At 39.5% G+C, this 14,747-nt stretch overlaps 1 protein-coding gene across 1 annotated transcript; it reads right to left on the bottom strand.

The window, feature by feature from the left end:
- Positions 1–6,127: 6,127 nt before the first annotated feature.
- On the bottom strand, positions 6,128–13,883 carry LOC141348699 (delta-like protein 4). Its single transcript, XM_073852973.1, has 11 exons — positions 13,468–13,883; positions 13,088–13,348; positions 12,719–12,776; positions 11,853–12,116; positions 10,098–10,158; positions 9,761–9,891; positions 9,410–9,579; positions 8,799–9,018; positions 7,991–8,711; positions 7,401–7,509; positions 6,128–7,144 (listed from the first exon to the last, which is right to left on the bottom strand). Exons 1-11 carry the CDS (start codon positions 13,519–13,521, stop codon positions 7,139–7,141), a joined length of 2,055 nt encoding a protein of 684 aa, XP_073709074.1. The 5' UTR covers positions 13,522–13,883; the 3' UTR covers positions 6,128–7,138.
- Positions 13,884–14,747: the final 864 nt, after the last annotated feature.

Here is a 14,747-nt window from a genome sequence, read left to right as displayed (position 1 = left end):
CCAGCCAACCAGCCGAGACCGGTTTTAGCTGTTTTTTCAGCACGGTAGCCTCCAGAAAATATAACATCCTTCAGACATCTCCATTCAATTTCATCCTATCATGGCTGCTGAGACAGATTAGTTTCCTCCTAAAGATCTTTTAAGCTATGGCATCAGCTTGTATTTTAGATCTCCTATGCCAGCCTGGTTGACCAGCTAAAACCAGCCAACCAGCCTAGACTGGTTTTAGCCATTTTTTTTTTACCACGGTAGCCTCCAGAAAAATATCCTTCAGACCTCTCCATTCAGTTTTATCCTATCATGACTGCTGAGACCGATTAGTTTCCTCCAAAAGATCTTTTAAGCTATGGCATCGGCTTGTATTTTAGATCTCCTTTGTCTGTAATCTCTATCTATGATAGATCTTTCCAACAAGTACAGAAACTTCTTCACAATTTCTTCGAATCTTTCTACAAACCTGTGCCGCGTTCCACATGTGTTCACCTCTATTTTGGTTACATCTCATGCTCTCGTCATTTACAAATTATGATAAAGTTAAGGTCATCAGTACGTTAAATTTGGAAAGCACTCTGAGTGCATGCTGTCTGCACATACAATTGCGTCATGTTCTTAGCAAAGCAAATATTTATGTACTGACCTGTTATCTGTCTTGAAGATTCAGAGTCTTATTAGATTAATGTTTTTTTGCGTATTATATACCTGGGCAGCCTGAGAATGACAACATGACGGCGTCATCAAACTACAGGCAGGGCAGACTTGTGATGTCAGTAGCGTCATAGTTCTTTTGTCAGCCCGACTTGGAATTTCTGCATTATGTTGACAGGTGTTTTTCAGCCTGGTTTCTAAGACAGGTTTCTAAGACTGTGACTCATTTCACTCTCTAACAATGCGGATGTAGCATTTTTTCTGATCGCAGTAACAAGGATAGGCTATATTTTAATTAATCCATGTTCTTTCTTTCATGCAAGCCTGTTTGTTTTTTTTGTTTTTTTTTCAGGTAAATGAATCACTGGATTTCAAAACAATTAGATTAGGGAACATCCTGTATTTGCTGTTTTTTTTTTTTTTTAATTACTCCACTTTCGGTTGATAAACAAAACACCCCTCTGCCCCTGGCCACCCCTGGACGTTTCCTTGTAGTATAGCTTAGGCTCTCCTTTGGTTAGAATAGGATTATCTATAAATAGAGGTATTAGCTGGCATCATAAGATACAAGCACATGTAAGCTCCTTAAAAGTCTGCATGATGCACAAGCCTTTCTCTGCCTATAGCTCAGGGAGACGGGGGAGCTCCAGTGACCAGACCTTTCACGGGACAGCCTGTTTACTTTCTCCAGCACGGACACGCTAGGCCCCGGCTGACCTTATATGAATGACAAATGCATATTGTGTGAATTGGACATGTGCTGCACTTGCCTGTTTCTTTTTAGCCGTTTCTAAAATGACTTTTTTTGGCCGTTGCTCAAATCCCTGAAAGAATTGATTAGCACAATTGAATGTTTATGTTAATCAGTGTAATTTTATTATAATTGATATGTGGTTTGACAAAGCTCATTATTTTAATGCATTTATGACATTCCGGTCTTCGTGTTGTTTATGTTGGCTCATGTAAGTTTGATGTTATGTTGATGACCAGTTGAACTGTTTTTTAGAAACATACTGCGGTTAAATGTCAAAAACAAAAAACAAAACAACAACCCACGTGTATTACAGTATGGCCATGCCATAGGGTGGAGACCAAGAAATCTACACCCAAAGTAAACTGACCTAGAAAACTTAGGAGAAAATACATTCCCATGCCCTATGCACACATGCTGTGCACTTAAACATTCTTCCTGCCATACATGATAAAATGCAGGGAACATTTCAGACACGTTGATGTATTACATAAATGTTTTTTTTTTATAATTGGTTTACTGATGGATGAGAATGTTTGGTAATTATATATTTATATTGATCATCGCTTATGTAATTTTAATCTTACTTTTTTACTATTATTATTTTTTTTAATAATGATGTCTTGAAGGGATAGTTGGAAAAATGTCATCATTTACTCACCCTCAAGTTCTTTATACCTGTATGACTTATTTTATTGTCTCATCATATTTAACCATATTTTGAAGGACACTCTAACTGTTATTGTTTACATAATGAAAGTGAATGGGGTCCAAAACAACATTGAACCTCTGTTGACTTTCATTGTGCAAAAACATTGGACAAAAACAGATCTTCAGGATACACTACTGGTCAAGTTTTTAAATAAGTTTCTTCTGCTCACCAAGCCTGCATTTATTTGATCCAAAGTAGAGCAAAACCATTTCAACTTTGAAATATTTTTACTATTTAACATAGCTGTTTTCTATTTAAATGTAATTTATTTCTGTGATTTCAAAGTTGAATTTTTAGCATCATTATTCCCATCACATGGTCCTTCAGAAATCATTTTAATATTTTGATTTGCTGCTCAAAATCATTTATTTTTATGTCGGAAACCGCTGAGTAGACTTTTTTAGGTTTCTTTGATGAATAGATTTATCTGAAATAGAAATATTTTGTAACATTATAAATGTCTTTATCATTACTTTTGGTCAATTTAAAGCATTAATAAAAGTATTCATTTCTATCATTTCTTTCCCCAAAAGCTTTTGAATGGTATATTGTATAATGTTACAAAAGCTTTTTATTTTAGATAAATGCTGGTCTTTGGATCTTTCTCTTCATCAAAAAATCCTGAAAAAATGTACCCAGCTGTTTTAAATATTAATAATAATAATAATAATAATAATAATAATAATTGTTTATTGAATAGCAAATCAGCATATTAAAATGATTTCTGAAGAATCATGTGACACTGGCGACTAGAGTAATGATGCTAAAAATGTAGCTCTGATCACAGGAATATATAACATTTTAAAATATATTCAAATAGTAAACAGTTATTTTAAATAGTAAAAATATTTCAAAATGTTACTGCTTTTTGTACTTTGGATCAAATAAATGCAGGCTTGGTGAGCAGAAGAGAATTAAAAAAAAACATTAAAAAGCTTACTGTTCAAAAACTAAATAAAGGTGCTTCACAATGCCATAAAAGAACCTTTTTTGTCTAAATGGTTCCTTAAAGAACCTTTAACATCTGAAAAACCTTTCCGTTTCACAAAAGGTTCTTTGTGGCGAAAGACGGTTCTTCAGATTATAAAAGGGTAAGAAAGAGATGGTTCTTTAAAGAACCTTTGACTGAATGGTTCTTTGTGGAACCAAAAATGGTTCTTCTATATGGCATCGCTTGATGAATCTTTTAATGCACCTTTATTATTAAGAGTGTAGTGTACCTGGATGGCTTTATTTATTCTGTGGAACACAGTACAAGATAAAAAAATATCTAATCATATCTAAAGATATTTTGAGAACTATTATTGTCCATACAATGAAAGTGAATGGGGTCCAAACCAACACTGAACCCCCACTGTATGGCCAAAAACATAACTTCAGAATATATCTTATTTTATGTTCTTCACAGGGTTAAAACATCACGAAGGAGAGTGAATAATGACAGAATTGCTATGTTTTGTTGAACTACTAAAAATAAAACTTCTTTATTGGTATCGTTGGTTCCATAAAGAACCTTGAACATCCATAGAACCTTTCAAATGTAGAAAAGGTTCTTTATAGTCGAAAAAGTTCTTCATAATGGTTCATTTAAGAACTGTTCACTGAAAGTTTCTAGGAGGAACCAAAAATGGTTCTCCTATGGCATAACTGCAAAAACACCCTTTTGGAGAATTTATTACATTAATAGGTAATTCTCTTGAGAATTGTTTGACTTAGACATACTTTTTTTTGTTACAAGATTAAATATTTTAATATTTTACTAAATTCATCTTATAAATTAAGAACTTCAAGAACAGTGTGACAGATGAAAGAATGCTTTTGTTTTTGTTTTGTTTTTTATGAAAACTTGCATCATGTGTTGCTGTACAAACTGCATGGGCATATTAGTGACATCTAGTGTTAGTGAAAAAAAACTGCAGATGAAGGGCCTCTGGGTTTGCTGGATTTCTGCCTCATGATGGCTGTTTTGAACATCATGTGTTTTAAATTTCACATTTTTGTTGCATTTGAACACATTAATGTGCGATTTCAGGTTCAGAAAAAGTTCATTTGTGTTTACCCGTTTTATTTTTTCGACTGCACATGGCCGACCGTGTCAAAATCTAATGAATGTTTAGCATCCTCCTATCAAGGATGTTTTCACATTCCACAGGCCAGATTTCAAAATACTCTTGAAATGAAAGCAATAGTCTTGATTTGATGCCCCCCTCCCCTTTTGTTTGTTATGAGCTCGTTTCCTGCAACTTTGGGGATCCGTACAAATAACAGAGAATGGAGAAAGAAAGAGATGCGTGAGAAAAGCGTTTGGCCAGTGCCGGCATGTTCTGCATTTTTTAATCAGACAGGAAGCAGGAAATGATGTCACTGGGTCACAAACAGGATGCAGTGATTATAACACAATGAGAATGCCTGGCCATGCGATTTAGACCCAGAGGCCAGAGAGCAGAGCGCGCACACACACACACACACACACACACACACACACACACACACATACACATACACTCTTGCAGTTGTGGCAGGAGGGGTTCGGTAACAGGTTGCATTGCGAAAGCTTTAGCGCAAGACTAATTGCTGCGATAACAAGTGTTTAACGCTCCGGCCGCTGACGGAAATTCTCTCGGAACCTTTCCCGAAATGTGTTTATTCTTCCTAAGCGTCCTTTTGACCCATGCACAGACATAGAGAGAAGGATGCCTAGATGACACGGATGAACAGGATGTGTGTGTGTGGAGTGTGTTTGCGTGGCATAGATTTGTTGTCGGTTGTTGATTATGTTGCAGTTTGGAATGGAAAGAAACCTGAGCTTGACCTTCTGGAATAGCATTTCTGGTTTAGTACTTAAAACACATCTCCTGCATGGGCCTCTGGTGCCTTGCATGGGGTCTCATAATGTTGACTTTGGCCAGGGTGATGAATTATTTGGGAACTGATGGGAAGGATGAATCTCGGAGCTGAACATCAAATGAAAGTCCAAATTGCCTTACTTTTATGGTGTTTTTTAACTACTTAAAACCTTAGAAGACCTTTTAGCTTGTTCTGCTCTGGCAGGTCGATAAGGTCTTTGATTTGATTTTTAACAAAAACCTTGGATTTTTCCTATTCTTTCTATGTTTGCAGTGTATAATGCCCTGAAACCCATCTGTGGGCGCCAAGGCCACGTGCACGGCTCTGGTTGATTCTTTTGTTGGGGATGGAGATGTCTCCTTTAGCCCCAAAGGCGAGGCTGAGGCCCTCGGAGCTGGAACTCGTTTGCGTTTGTAGATAAGTGTGTGTGTGTTTTCTTTATGGGTGCTTTGCTGAGCAGCGCCATGATGAGCCTGGTGAGAGGGGCGGCATATGCCGCTGTTTTTATGGCAGGGCAAGGTTGCACCCTGGGGCATCTGTTTCGGTTTTCTGAGGAGGGGCCGCTCCTCTGTCGTTTGCGCTCTTCGCCTGTCTTTGTTTCAGAATTTCCAGCTCAAGGGGCCTGTATCCGAGGCAACGGATTTAAATTTCAAGCCAATTTACAACTGGGGAAGAGGAAGGAGGGGGTTGTGAGGTTTTTTTTCAGGATTGAGAGAAAATAGTTCATGGAGATGTAAAAAAGCGGCACATTTGTAACCTTAAACGTAATATAAATGTATATAAAATACACACACAAATGTGACCCTGGACCACAAAACCAGTAGTAGCAAGGGTATATTTGTAGTCATAGCCAAAAATACATTGTATGGGTCAAAATGATTGATTTTGCTTTTATGCCATAAAGCATTAGGATAATAGGAAGGTCATACATCATAAATTTCCTACTGTAAATATATCAAAACTTAATTTTTGATTAGTAATATGCATTGCTAAAAACTTGTTTTAGACAACTTTTCAGATTCCAGATTTTCAAACAGTTGTATCTCAGCCAAATATTGTCCTATCCTAACAAACCATACATCAGTGGAAAGCCCGTTTAGTCAAAAAATTACTTTTTTTGTGGTACAGGGTCACAAATGTGAAATTATCTCTTAGTAAGAACAAAAAATAGCTTGAAGGAATTAACTTTTTTTATTCTTCAGATGTTTGGTTTCTTATAAATATGCATTATATACAAAATAATAGTATAAAACATATAAAGAGCAGTGTGTCATTATTAAATTAACTCTGGAAATAATCACTTTTTAAAAAATTACATTATTGGTTCTGTATTCTCAAAACTAATTATAGGCAGTCAGTGGTGAGCAGTCGCTTTGTTTTTCTGTTTCTGTCCATTTCTTGTCTTCTACTCATGGGCCGTGTTGCATAAAAGAAGTCGACTGAACTTCCTCTTGGGTCTTGCTGGCACAGTTCTGCGTATTACGGTTTTGCGAGTTATTTTTCTTTTCTTCTTTTTTTTTTCCCATGTTGATCAAATTATCAAAAAAACAATCCAAGAAGACCCTGGGCACAAACATAGCACTCTATTCAATTTCTTTTAAGGCTTTTTTTGTGATTTCAGCTGCTTACAATCTTATTGTAGAGAGGAGAGCAAAAAGTCTTTTGATTGAAATGATTGATGTTAGCAGTTTTTTTTTTCTTCTCAGACATTCGTAGCGCTCATGGTTGATTTGTTTGGGTAAGCTCTGATTGGTGCTCCCCTCCTCGTTCTTGCATAGCTGGCAATGCTGGTTGAAGGTTTGGAAGTCCCTGGCACCTTCTATTGATTACTTGGCGGACGACGTGTCCATGATTACCGCAAAAGGATTGTTTTTTTTGTTTTTTTTCTTTTTGAAGAAGTCCCTTTTCCTTTCAGCCCACGGGGGAAAAACATACCGTAGCAGAAGAGTTCAGAAATTATCCAGGACTGTACACGTTTTGTACACAAACACTTCTTCAACATAAAACTAAACTATTGCATTCGATGAGCAGGACTCTGCTCTCTCCAGTTTCTCAAGTTTCTCAGTGCAGCAGTGGACGTCAATATAAATCTCCAGTCTCTAAGTATTTTGTAAACAATCCAGAAAAAGATTCTGCTTTGATTGTGTTTTTGTCTCCTCTCTTCATAGACATCAGCCTGTAGTTTATACCTGTGGATGGAGTAAAAACAGAAAAGAGGATTAGATTATGCTTTGAAAATAATGGTACAGTGCTCTCAGAACATGCACGGAATTTCATTTCAAATGTGATTTAGTGGCACATTTATCACTTTTCTCTCTATTAACAAGCCTCTGTTCAGTAGGCTAGATTAGTAGACACTGACAGAATGATAAAACAGCAAACACGACCAGCAGATCCCTGCTTGAAACATGCAGACATATTAAGAAATGAAATGATCCTCCTTACCTCAGTTGCTATGACACATTCACTCCTCTCCTCTGCTATTACAAACACAGACTGGTACACGGAGTCCCTTGGGGAACATATCGTTGATATCCTACACTCTGGCTTTTCCCTGCACACACAAATCACGCTTCATGTTAACACAAAGTAAAAGCACATGGGGCAGCTATTTATTGTACTGAGATGGGGGTGAAAGCGTTGGCCTCGTTTTTTCACTTTATAACGTTTTGTTCTTTCGCTTTGTTTACAGAGGCTGATGTAAGAAAACCCTCTAAGAGGAAAAAGCGCTTTTGTTGTGCGGTCCAAATCAATAAAAATCTTTTAACGGGGCAAAAAGGCTTCTTGCTGTCAATGCCTTTGGGCCTGTGTGTAAAATCCGCGTTTGAGCGTGTAAATGTGTGTGTTGCGGATATCAGGGTTTAACTTCTTTTAGCCAGTATTGATGTTCGTATTACGGTCATCAAGCAAGCGCTAAGTGCAAAGGTTAATATACTTGGCGGCACTCTAATGGAGCATGACCTCAGCATAATAAAGCAAATTCAATTCATCCAAACACCTCTATTTATCAAAGTGACGTGAAATCCATTTCTCACCTGTACATTCTACTCAACGGTATTTTGTCTTCTAAACACTTTTCGTATTTATGACTTTTGTCCTCTTGGGATACGATGTCCTTGAACTCTTTCGATGAATTGTAGTCCAAGTGGCAGTTCTTGTGTATGTAATTCGATTTGTCAGGTGTGCAGTCCACCTCCAGGCTGACCTGCTTATTAGTGTTCTTCAACTGGGAGGTGGGGATCAAGTTGTCTCTTTGCGTTTCCGATATGTTGTTCATTGCCTCGGCTCGAGTCCTTTCTCCAGATGCCTGCCTGTGAATGTGGCGCAGGGCAATGACCACCATGCAGAGCAGAACCACTAGAGCCACCAGACCCACGGCCAGAGAAACCGCGGCCCACTGGAAACGATCTTGGGGTTCCTCTTTGGTCACTGGAGCGGTGACCGAGTAGTATTCGCAGTGGGGTCCGGTGAAGCCGCTGGGGCAGAAGCAGGCGGGTGGGTTCCCTGGGATGCCCACACAGGAGCCCCCGTTGAGGCAGGGTCTGGATGAGCAGGCGTTGGAGGGCCGGTCGCAATTGCGGCCTTCGTATCCCGGGGCACAGGAGCAGACGTAGTCGTTGATGCGGTCGAAACACGTGCCGCCATTAGCGCAGGGGTTGTTCGCACAGTCGTTGATGTTGATCTCGCAGCGCTGACCGGTAAAGCCCGCTCGACAGCTACACATGCGAACGCCACTCAGAACCACACACAAGCCATCTGTGGATTAGTTGCACAGGTGTCAGTGACTAATTTTACATAGACATGCATGCACACACACATCTGGATCTCAGATAAGATACATACCATTGGCACACGGCAGAGTTGTGCATTTGTCCACTCTCCTCTCGCAGTTCAGGCCCGTGTAGCCTCTGGGACAGTCGCACGCGTAGCTGCGCCCGTTGTCTTTTTCATGGCATCTACCGCCGTGAAAGCATGGGGAGTCTGCGCAGGTGAGCAGACTGTGTTCACAGTGAGTTCCCTCAAAGCCAGGGAGACAGGTGCAGATGTAGCCTTTGTCAAGATCCTATAGAGTGGGAAAGGAAGCAGATGTTTCATAGAGCTATTTATGGACCCATTTGTATTGTTTCATGTTTGTACAGTCATTCTAGATGCTAAGAAAGAGCAGAAAGGATGCTTGGGTCCATTAATAAAGTCATACATGGCCACTGATTAAGCCTGAGGTTATTCCAAACACTATTAATGATTACTCTGACATGGACAGATGATAAAATACCAAATATAAAAAGATTATCTGTTAAGATGATTCATTCATTTGCAGTCCAAATTCGCATTATAGTAAAAACCACTAAACTCATATGGTTTCAATCAAATTCATATACTCCAATTGAGTCAGAATCTCTCAGTGGCTATAAAAACATGAAGGTTTGGGGCTTTTCAATGAAGTAATGACTCACCGAGCAAAGACCTCCGTTCTTGCATGGGCTGCTGTCACATTCTCGCACCTCAAGCTCGCAGTTGACCCCTGTGTATCCAGGCCGACAGGTGCAGGTGTAACTGCCCTGACCTGTATTCATACATGTGGCTCCGTTCACACATGGTTTGTGATGTGTGCAAAAGTTCAAATCTGTTTTGAAAGACGTAAAAAATTTCATTTTTTAGCATTGCTTTTCAGTCACACATCTACTTGTTCAGTCTTAAACTAGCAATGAGCTAAAGTGCTGTAAGAGCTATTATTACTGACACTGAGGTCAATGAAGAGCGAGACATTCAGTCAGCTTCTGTAACCGTTTAGGGTTTAGTCTTACCTTGGTCACAGAACAGTCCACCCCAGCCCTCTTTACAGTTGCACTGCCATGGTTGCTGACAGGTGCCATGTTTACAGGCTGGATATTTTCTACACTCTGTGCAAAGTTTACCCTGCCATCCTTCTCGGCATCTGCAATAGACAAATATGCCAAAAAACAGTTAATTAGAGTTCAGGACAATCATTTTTCTATCAAACTGTATGCAACAGTTGTGTTGCATTTCAAGGCTTATCCTGTATGCGGGTCAGAAAATTACACCAGAGCAAATACTATATAGATGTATGCAAACACAGATTAGGAGATATTCACACTTAATGCACAGGACTAGTATACTTACACACACTCTCCAGGTTTGGAGCAATTCCCATTCGCCTCACTGCATCCCTCCAAACAGATTGCTGCATTAAAATAAAAAGCTCTTGTTAGTAAAGGGTCATGGGTTTACAGTTGTTTAATCAGTTATTTTGACTTAATAAAGGTGATATGTCATTTCCCCCCTGTGTTAAATAATTCTCCTCTACCAGCTTAATATGCATTAATAATAATGATAATGAATAATGATAATGTGTAAGCCTTTCAGAGATTGATTCTTCAAATAGTGTAACAACACATTGCTTTGAACAGCTTATTTAGTCTGAAATAACAATGTTGGCTTAGCCAGGTTTGAGAAGAACTACCTGTTTGTCCAACCAATGGCAGACAGGGGAAGTGCTCATAAAACTTTAATTTTTGCAATAGCGGCGCATAAACAATCTAACTTCATCTTTAAATTTCAACGTTCATACTAATTCTGAGCTTGAAATGAATACGTGTGACTGACTCATTTTTTGCATTAAGCTTGTATCAGAACGAAAAAACGAAACTGGACAAGATCTATTTCTGAGATTTCAGCCTATTTTACAATAGAAGCATCCATAATTGCATTGTGCCTTTATATCAGCTGCCCTTGTAAAAACTGAAGTTCAGTTCTTGTTCATTATCAGCATTGTGCAGTGCTCTTAACCAAATAAATCTCTTTCACTGCAAGCAATTGTACAGAACCTGTCTGGCGAGGTCACTGCTTTGGCTGCCGGGTAATTTACTGTTGCTTGTGTTGAGCTGTCTATGACATTGATTTTGAGCGGGTACCCGACCAGCACAGAACTGCTGGTTAGACCGCAGCAGATGCTCTATCCCAATAACGGACAGCTGCCCCTATTGTTGTTTGTAGTCTGTGCGAACCATATTTGCAGCTGCTACGCTGGAGCGCAACAATGGGGACTACAATTTCGTGGCGCGTGGCGGATAATAATGGCGCGATTAACCCGGCGCGTGCTTGCCATGACGCGCGTGCAGGATTAAATTACCAAGCACGCGCGTTTAGAGTATACACAAACTGTGTCAGCGCCCTGAGCAACACCGTCAATTCTCAGAGAAACTACAGCACTACAAAGAAAAAGCCGAGAGCAAAACACACAAGACTCAAATGAATACAGCCATACGGTCGGCAAACATACGCTTCCCATTAAGGCCATAACCATCTCAGGACGCTGTTCGTATTGACGATAAAAAGAAGCCAAAACACAATCTTAAAGGATTTTAAAGGAACATCTATTATATAGAAATATAATATTTTCGTTTTAAAATCATGTTTCATCAACCAAAAAAAATAATTATTAGAAGTTATTCAAGACGCGAACAGTATCGCCTGAAGAGGTAGCGTTAAGGACAGCAACGGTACGCTACTTGAGGATCATTATCGGACGGAACATTGACAAAACATTTACACGCTAGCTGTTATATATTAAATAATAATTTAATCTCTTTTTAACACTATTCGCATATCACAAATCGCCTGTATCACAAAAAAAAAAAAAAAATTAAAAGTAAGTTTATTTGTGCTACAAATCTTTTCCATTTCTAAATTTCTTATACAAATTCCTAAAAGGTTGACTCCAGAGGCCGCTGGCAGCATGGTTAACATCACTCAGACATGCTCTAACACTTTTGTTCAATTGTAAATTATTGGGACGAGCAAAACACAGAGCTCAAACCTAAGCAAAGCCTCACTCTTCAAGACTAATCCAGTGGATTGTGATCTCTGATTGCTTACGTTCTTCGCAGTATTCTCCCTTCCAGCCAGGGAGACAGGATAACTGCCCATCTGGGTTGCAGGTGTAGTGGCCAAAACGGTCGTCCCTGGGCGTGCATTTTTTGGAACAACTGTCGCCGTAGTAATTGTCACTGCAGATGAACCGGTATGAATACCTTAACTCCGTCTGCTTCCCGCTTTGGACATCCTGAGACCATTCAGCCCCTACTTCCAACTTTCTTTGGATGGCAAAAAAGCTTATCTGCAATTCTGGGTTGTATGTGTCTGTGGAAAAAAAGAGGAGAAGATTGTGATTAGGCCATTATTTGATTTCTCATTTTTTGGGGGTTAAAAAGCTTAAATAAATAGGTTAAAGCGTGGCATTATGTTTTTCTTTTTTCTGTTTTAAAAGTGTCTTTAAAGGAAAAAATGTAGACCAACTTTAAGTTCTGGGAAGCTGACACATTTGGAGTAAAATATATGTTTAAATTTCCTCTTCCTTTGAGTTAAGCAAAATATTCCCATGGTATTATCCCATTCTAAAGGGCGGGACAGACAAAGGTGTAAAATACAGGAAAATGCAGTCGGATGGTTTTGGCAAGCGCTGTGTATTCTCACCAAAGCCCACTGCGCTTTCCCACGCCAAAAATAAACCAAAGGAAGTTCAATTGTGTTCGAGCATGAGAATGCAAAGGTGTTTGAAGCAATAGGAAAATGCACTAGTGAACATCTTAAGAGTTGGATTCAGCTTGCCAAGCTTTAGTGAGGTGTTGTAAACAAACATAAATGTATATAAAACGTTCTAATTAAAAGAGAAGCTTGATTTGATATTTTGTATATGTACAATATCGAAGTGTCGCCCTCTAGTGGATGAAATCGAATCTTACCTACAGGTAGATCCGCGTAAGGTGAGTGCCAGGCCTCAATAATCAATGAAAATGATCCCTGGGAGAAAAGAGAAATTTAGATTTACGCCTTTAATAAATAAAAAACAAAATTAAACAAATGGTTAAAACATGAGAGGATGTGTAGTACTAATCTATAAATAAAAATACCAGCATTATAAAATCTTGTAAGAAGCATAAATAAATAAATAACCGTAGTTAAAGTGATCAAAAGAATGAATAATGTAGAGTTTGCCTACACACGTTGAACCTGGCTGCATTGCAAACTGTTGCTACCCCAATGCTGTAATAAAACGCAAGGCGTTCCGTTTCAGCTCACATAAGATCAAAAGGAGTTGCGTTTGAGCTTACCGGCCAGCCAAAGTTGAACGGCAGTCGAATCGGTGTGCTGAAAGAGCCACCTCCCATGATACTGAACGAGTTTGTCCCCAGCACTGGCGTTATGGCACTTCCAAAGATACAGTCACCTGGAGACACGACCACCTGGTAGTTTTTTAGGCAAACTCGGAAGAAAGTCCTGCATTCGGGCTTGCATGCATTGCCATTTGCGAGCAAGCCTTTGAAATTTTTGAATTCGTGAAGGTCGAGTTCGAAAACACCAGATCCCAATATCTGAAGGGAAAAATTACATGCATTACAACATTGCACTGCAAACACTGGCTTACCTACAAGTGTTCTCGATTGAGAGCAACGGGGTCCTGCTGACTTTCCACAGGACCTTGGATGTTTACCTGCGTCAAAACGGTCGTGAAAATTGCGATGAGAAAGGTGAGCCAAGCTGCCATGCTTTTCGATTCTCCTGGGCAGCCGCGTCACCCACGATTATATTCCCCGAAAGAGCCTATTCCAATGCAAAAGGGTGCAATAAAAACAAATGCCGAAGAGGAAAAAGGTATATCCCGCTGCGCGTCCGCGCTGCACGGCACTTCAGTGTGCAGGAGCACGTCAAATTTCCAGGCTATCCAAAAGGTGAAGGTGAAACTGGAAAATCAGCATCCAGTCCTATTCCTCTTCGTCCCAAGATATCCACGGAGCATGTTTAGTATTCCACAGTGAGCGCACCGATGTGTTTAGTGTCAATGGTAATGTCTTGTTTTGGTTCTAAACTTTGTGCGTCAGCATTGCGCTGTTGGGTATCCTCACGCTTCTCGTGTTATTCGTGAATGAAGACTGGCTTTGTGTCCGCGCTGCTCATTATATAAACTGTCTATCACTAAACGCCGCCCACTTTATATACTCAGCCCCCCTCTCTCGACAACAATGATATCCACATTTAATACCCACCACTACGCGGATGATGACCAATTGAGCGCGAGTGATTATTAACAAGCCCAGCATCTGTTGGCATATTTAAAGCGGGCACGGTTAAACGCTGAGCATTTCACACTGTGCAATTTGCCCTCATCCCAAAAAAAAAAAAAAAAATAAAAAAAAAAAAACCGGGGAAACTTCGCACAGCCTGTTACTTCTCGTTTGTCCCCGTTCCAGTCAATTGCGCGGGTAATTATATTACATCACTGAACGCGTGCACGGTCAGTGTAGGGTCATATAGCTTACCTGATGGCCCTGCTGCGTTACAGCACTATAATGATATTTTAATATACTGTAAAAACACTTATTTTATTTTTTTGTTTTATACATAATAATTTGTCTTTGTGTTTTTATCGAAAGAATCATCAAAAGCTCGCTCCAAGCGATGCCTAAATGAGCTCTAATTAAAAATATGATAATGAATAATATTTCCTCATTTAATTTGATACATGTGCTGCACACGCCGTCCTTTCAGCCTAAATACAGCGTGCCATTATTGTTGAGTCGCGTGCCCCTCGTTAGAAGCGCGTTTCGAGGGCTTTCATGTTGCTTTCATACGGGCCTCTGGCTGCGATGGGGTGAGAGAGATAACAATTCAGCTGTATGATAATGAGGGTTTTAGCCATAACCGTCATAAAACTCTGCGTCTTCTTCTTGTGTACCTAACAAGAAAGATAATGTAAATTATTCTATGTGCCAC

The sequence above is a fragment of the Garra rufa genome, chromosome 13 (assembly GCF_049309525.1).
Source record: "Garra rufa chromosome 13, GarRuf1.0, whole genome shotgun sequence".
Lineage (NCBI taxonomy): Eukaryota > Metazoa > Chordata > Actinopteri > Cypriniformes > Cyprinidae > Garra > Garra rufa.
The sequence above is the reverse complement of the archived record's forward strand: the minus strand, read 5'-3'. Positions and strand labels throughout refer to the sequence as shown.

Bases quoted from the DNA above. Each gene is read 5' to 3' on its own strand.
- LOC141348699 (XM_073852973.1), bottom strand. From the start codon at position 13,521: ATGGCAGCTTGGCTCACCTTTCTCATCGCAATTTTCACGACCGTTTTG. The intron at 12,117-12,718 runs GTAAGATTCGAT...TTTTTTCCACAG, and splicing joins TTACGCGGATCTACCTGTAG to ACACATACAACCCAGAATTG. The intron at 9,580-9,760 runs GTAAGACTAAAC...CTTTCAAAACAG, and splicing joins TGGACTGTTCTGTGACCAAG to ATTTGAACTTTTGCACACAT.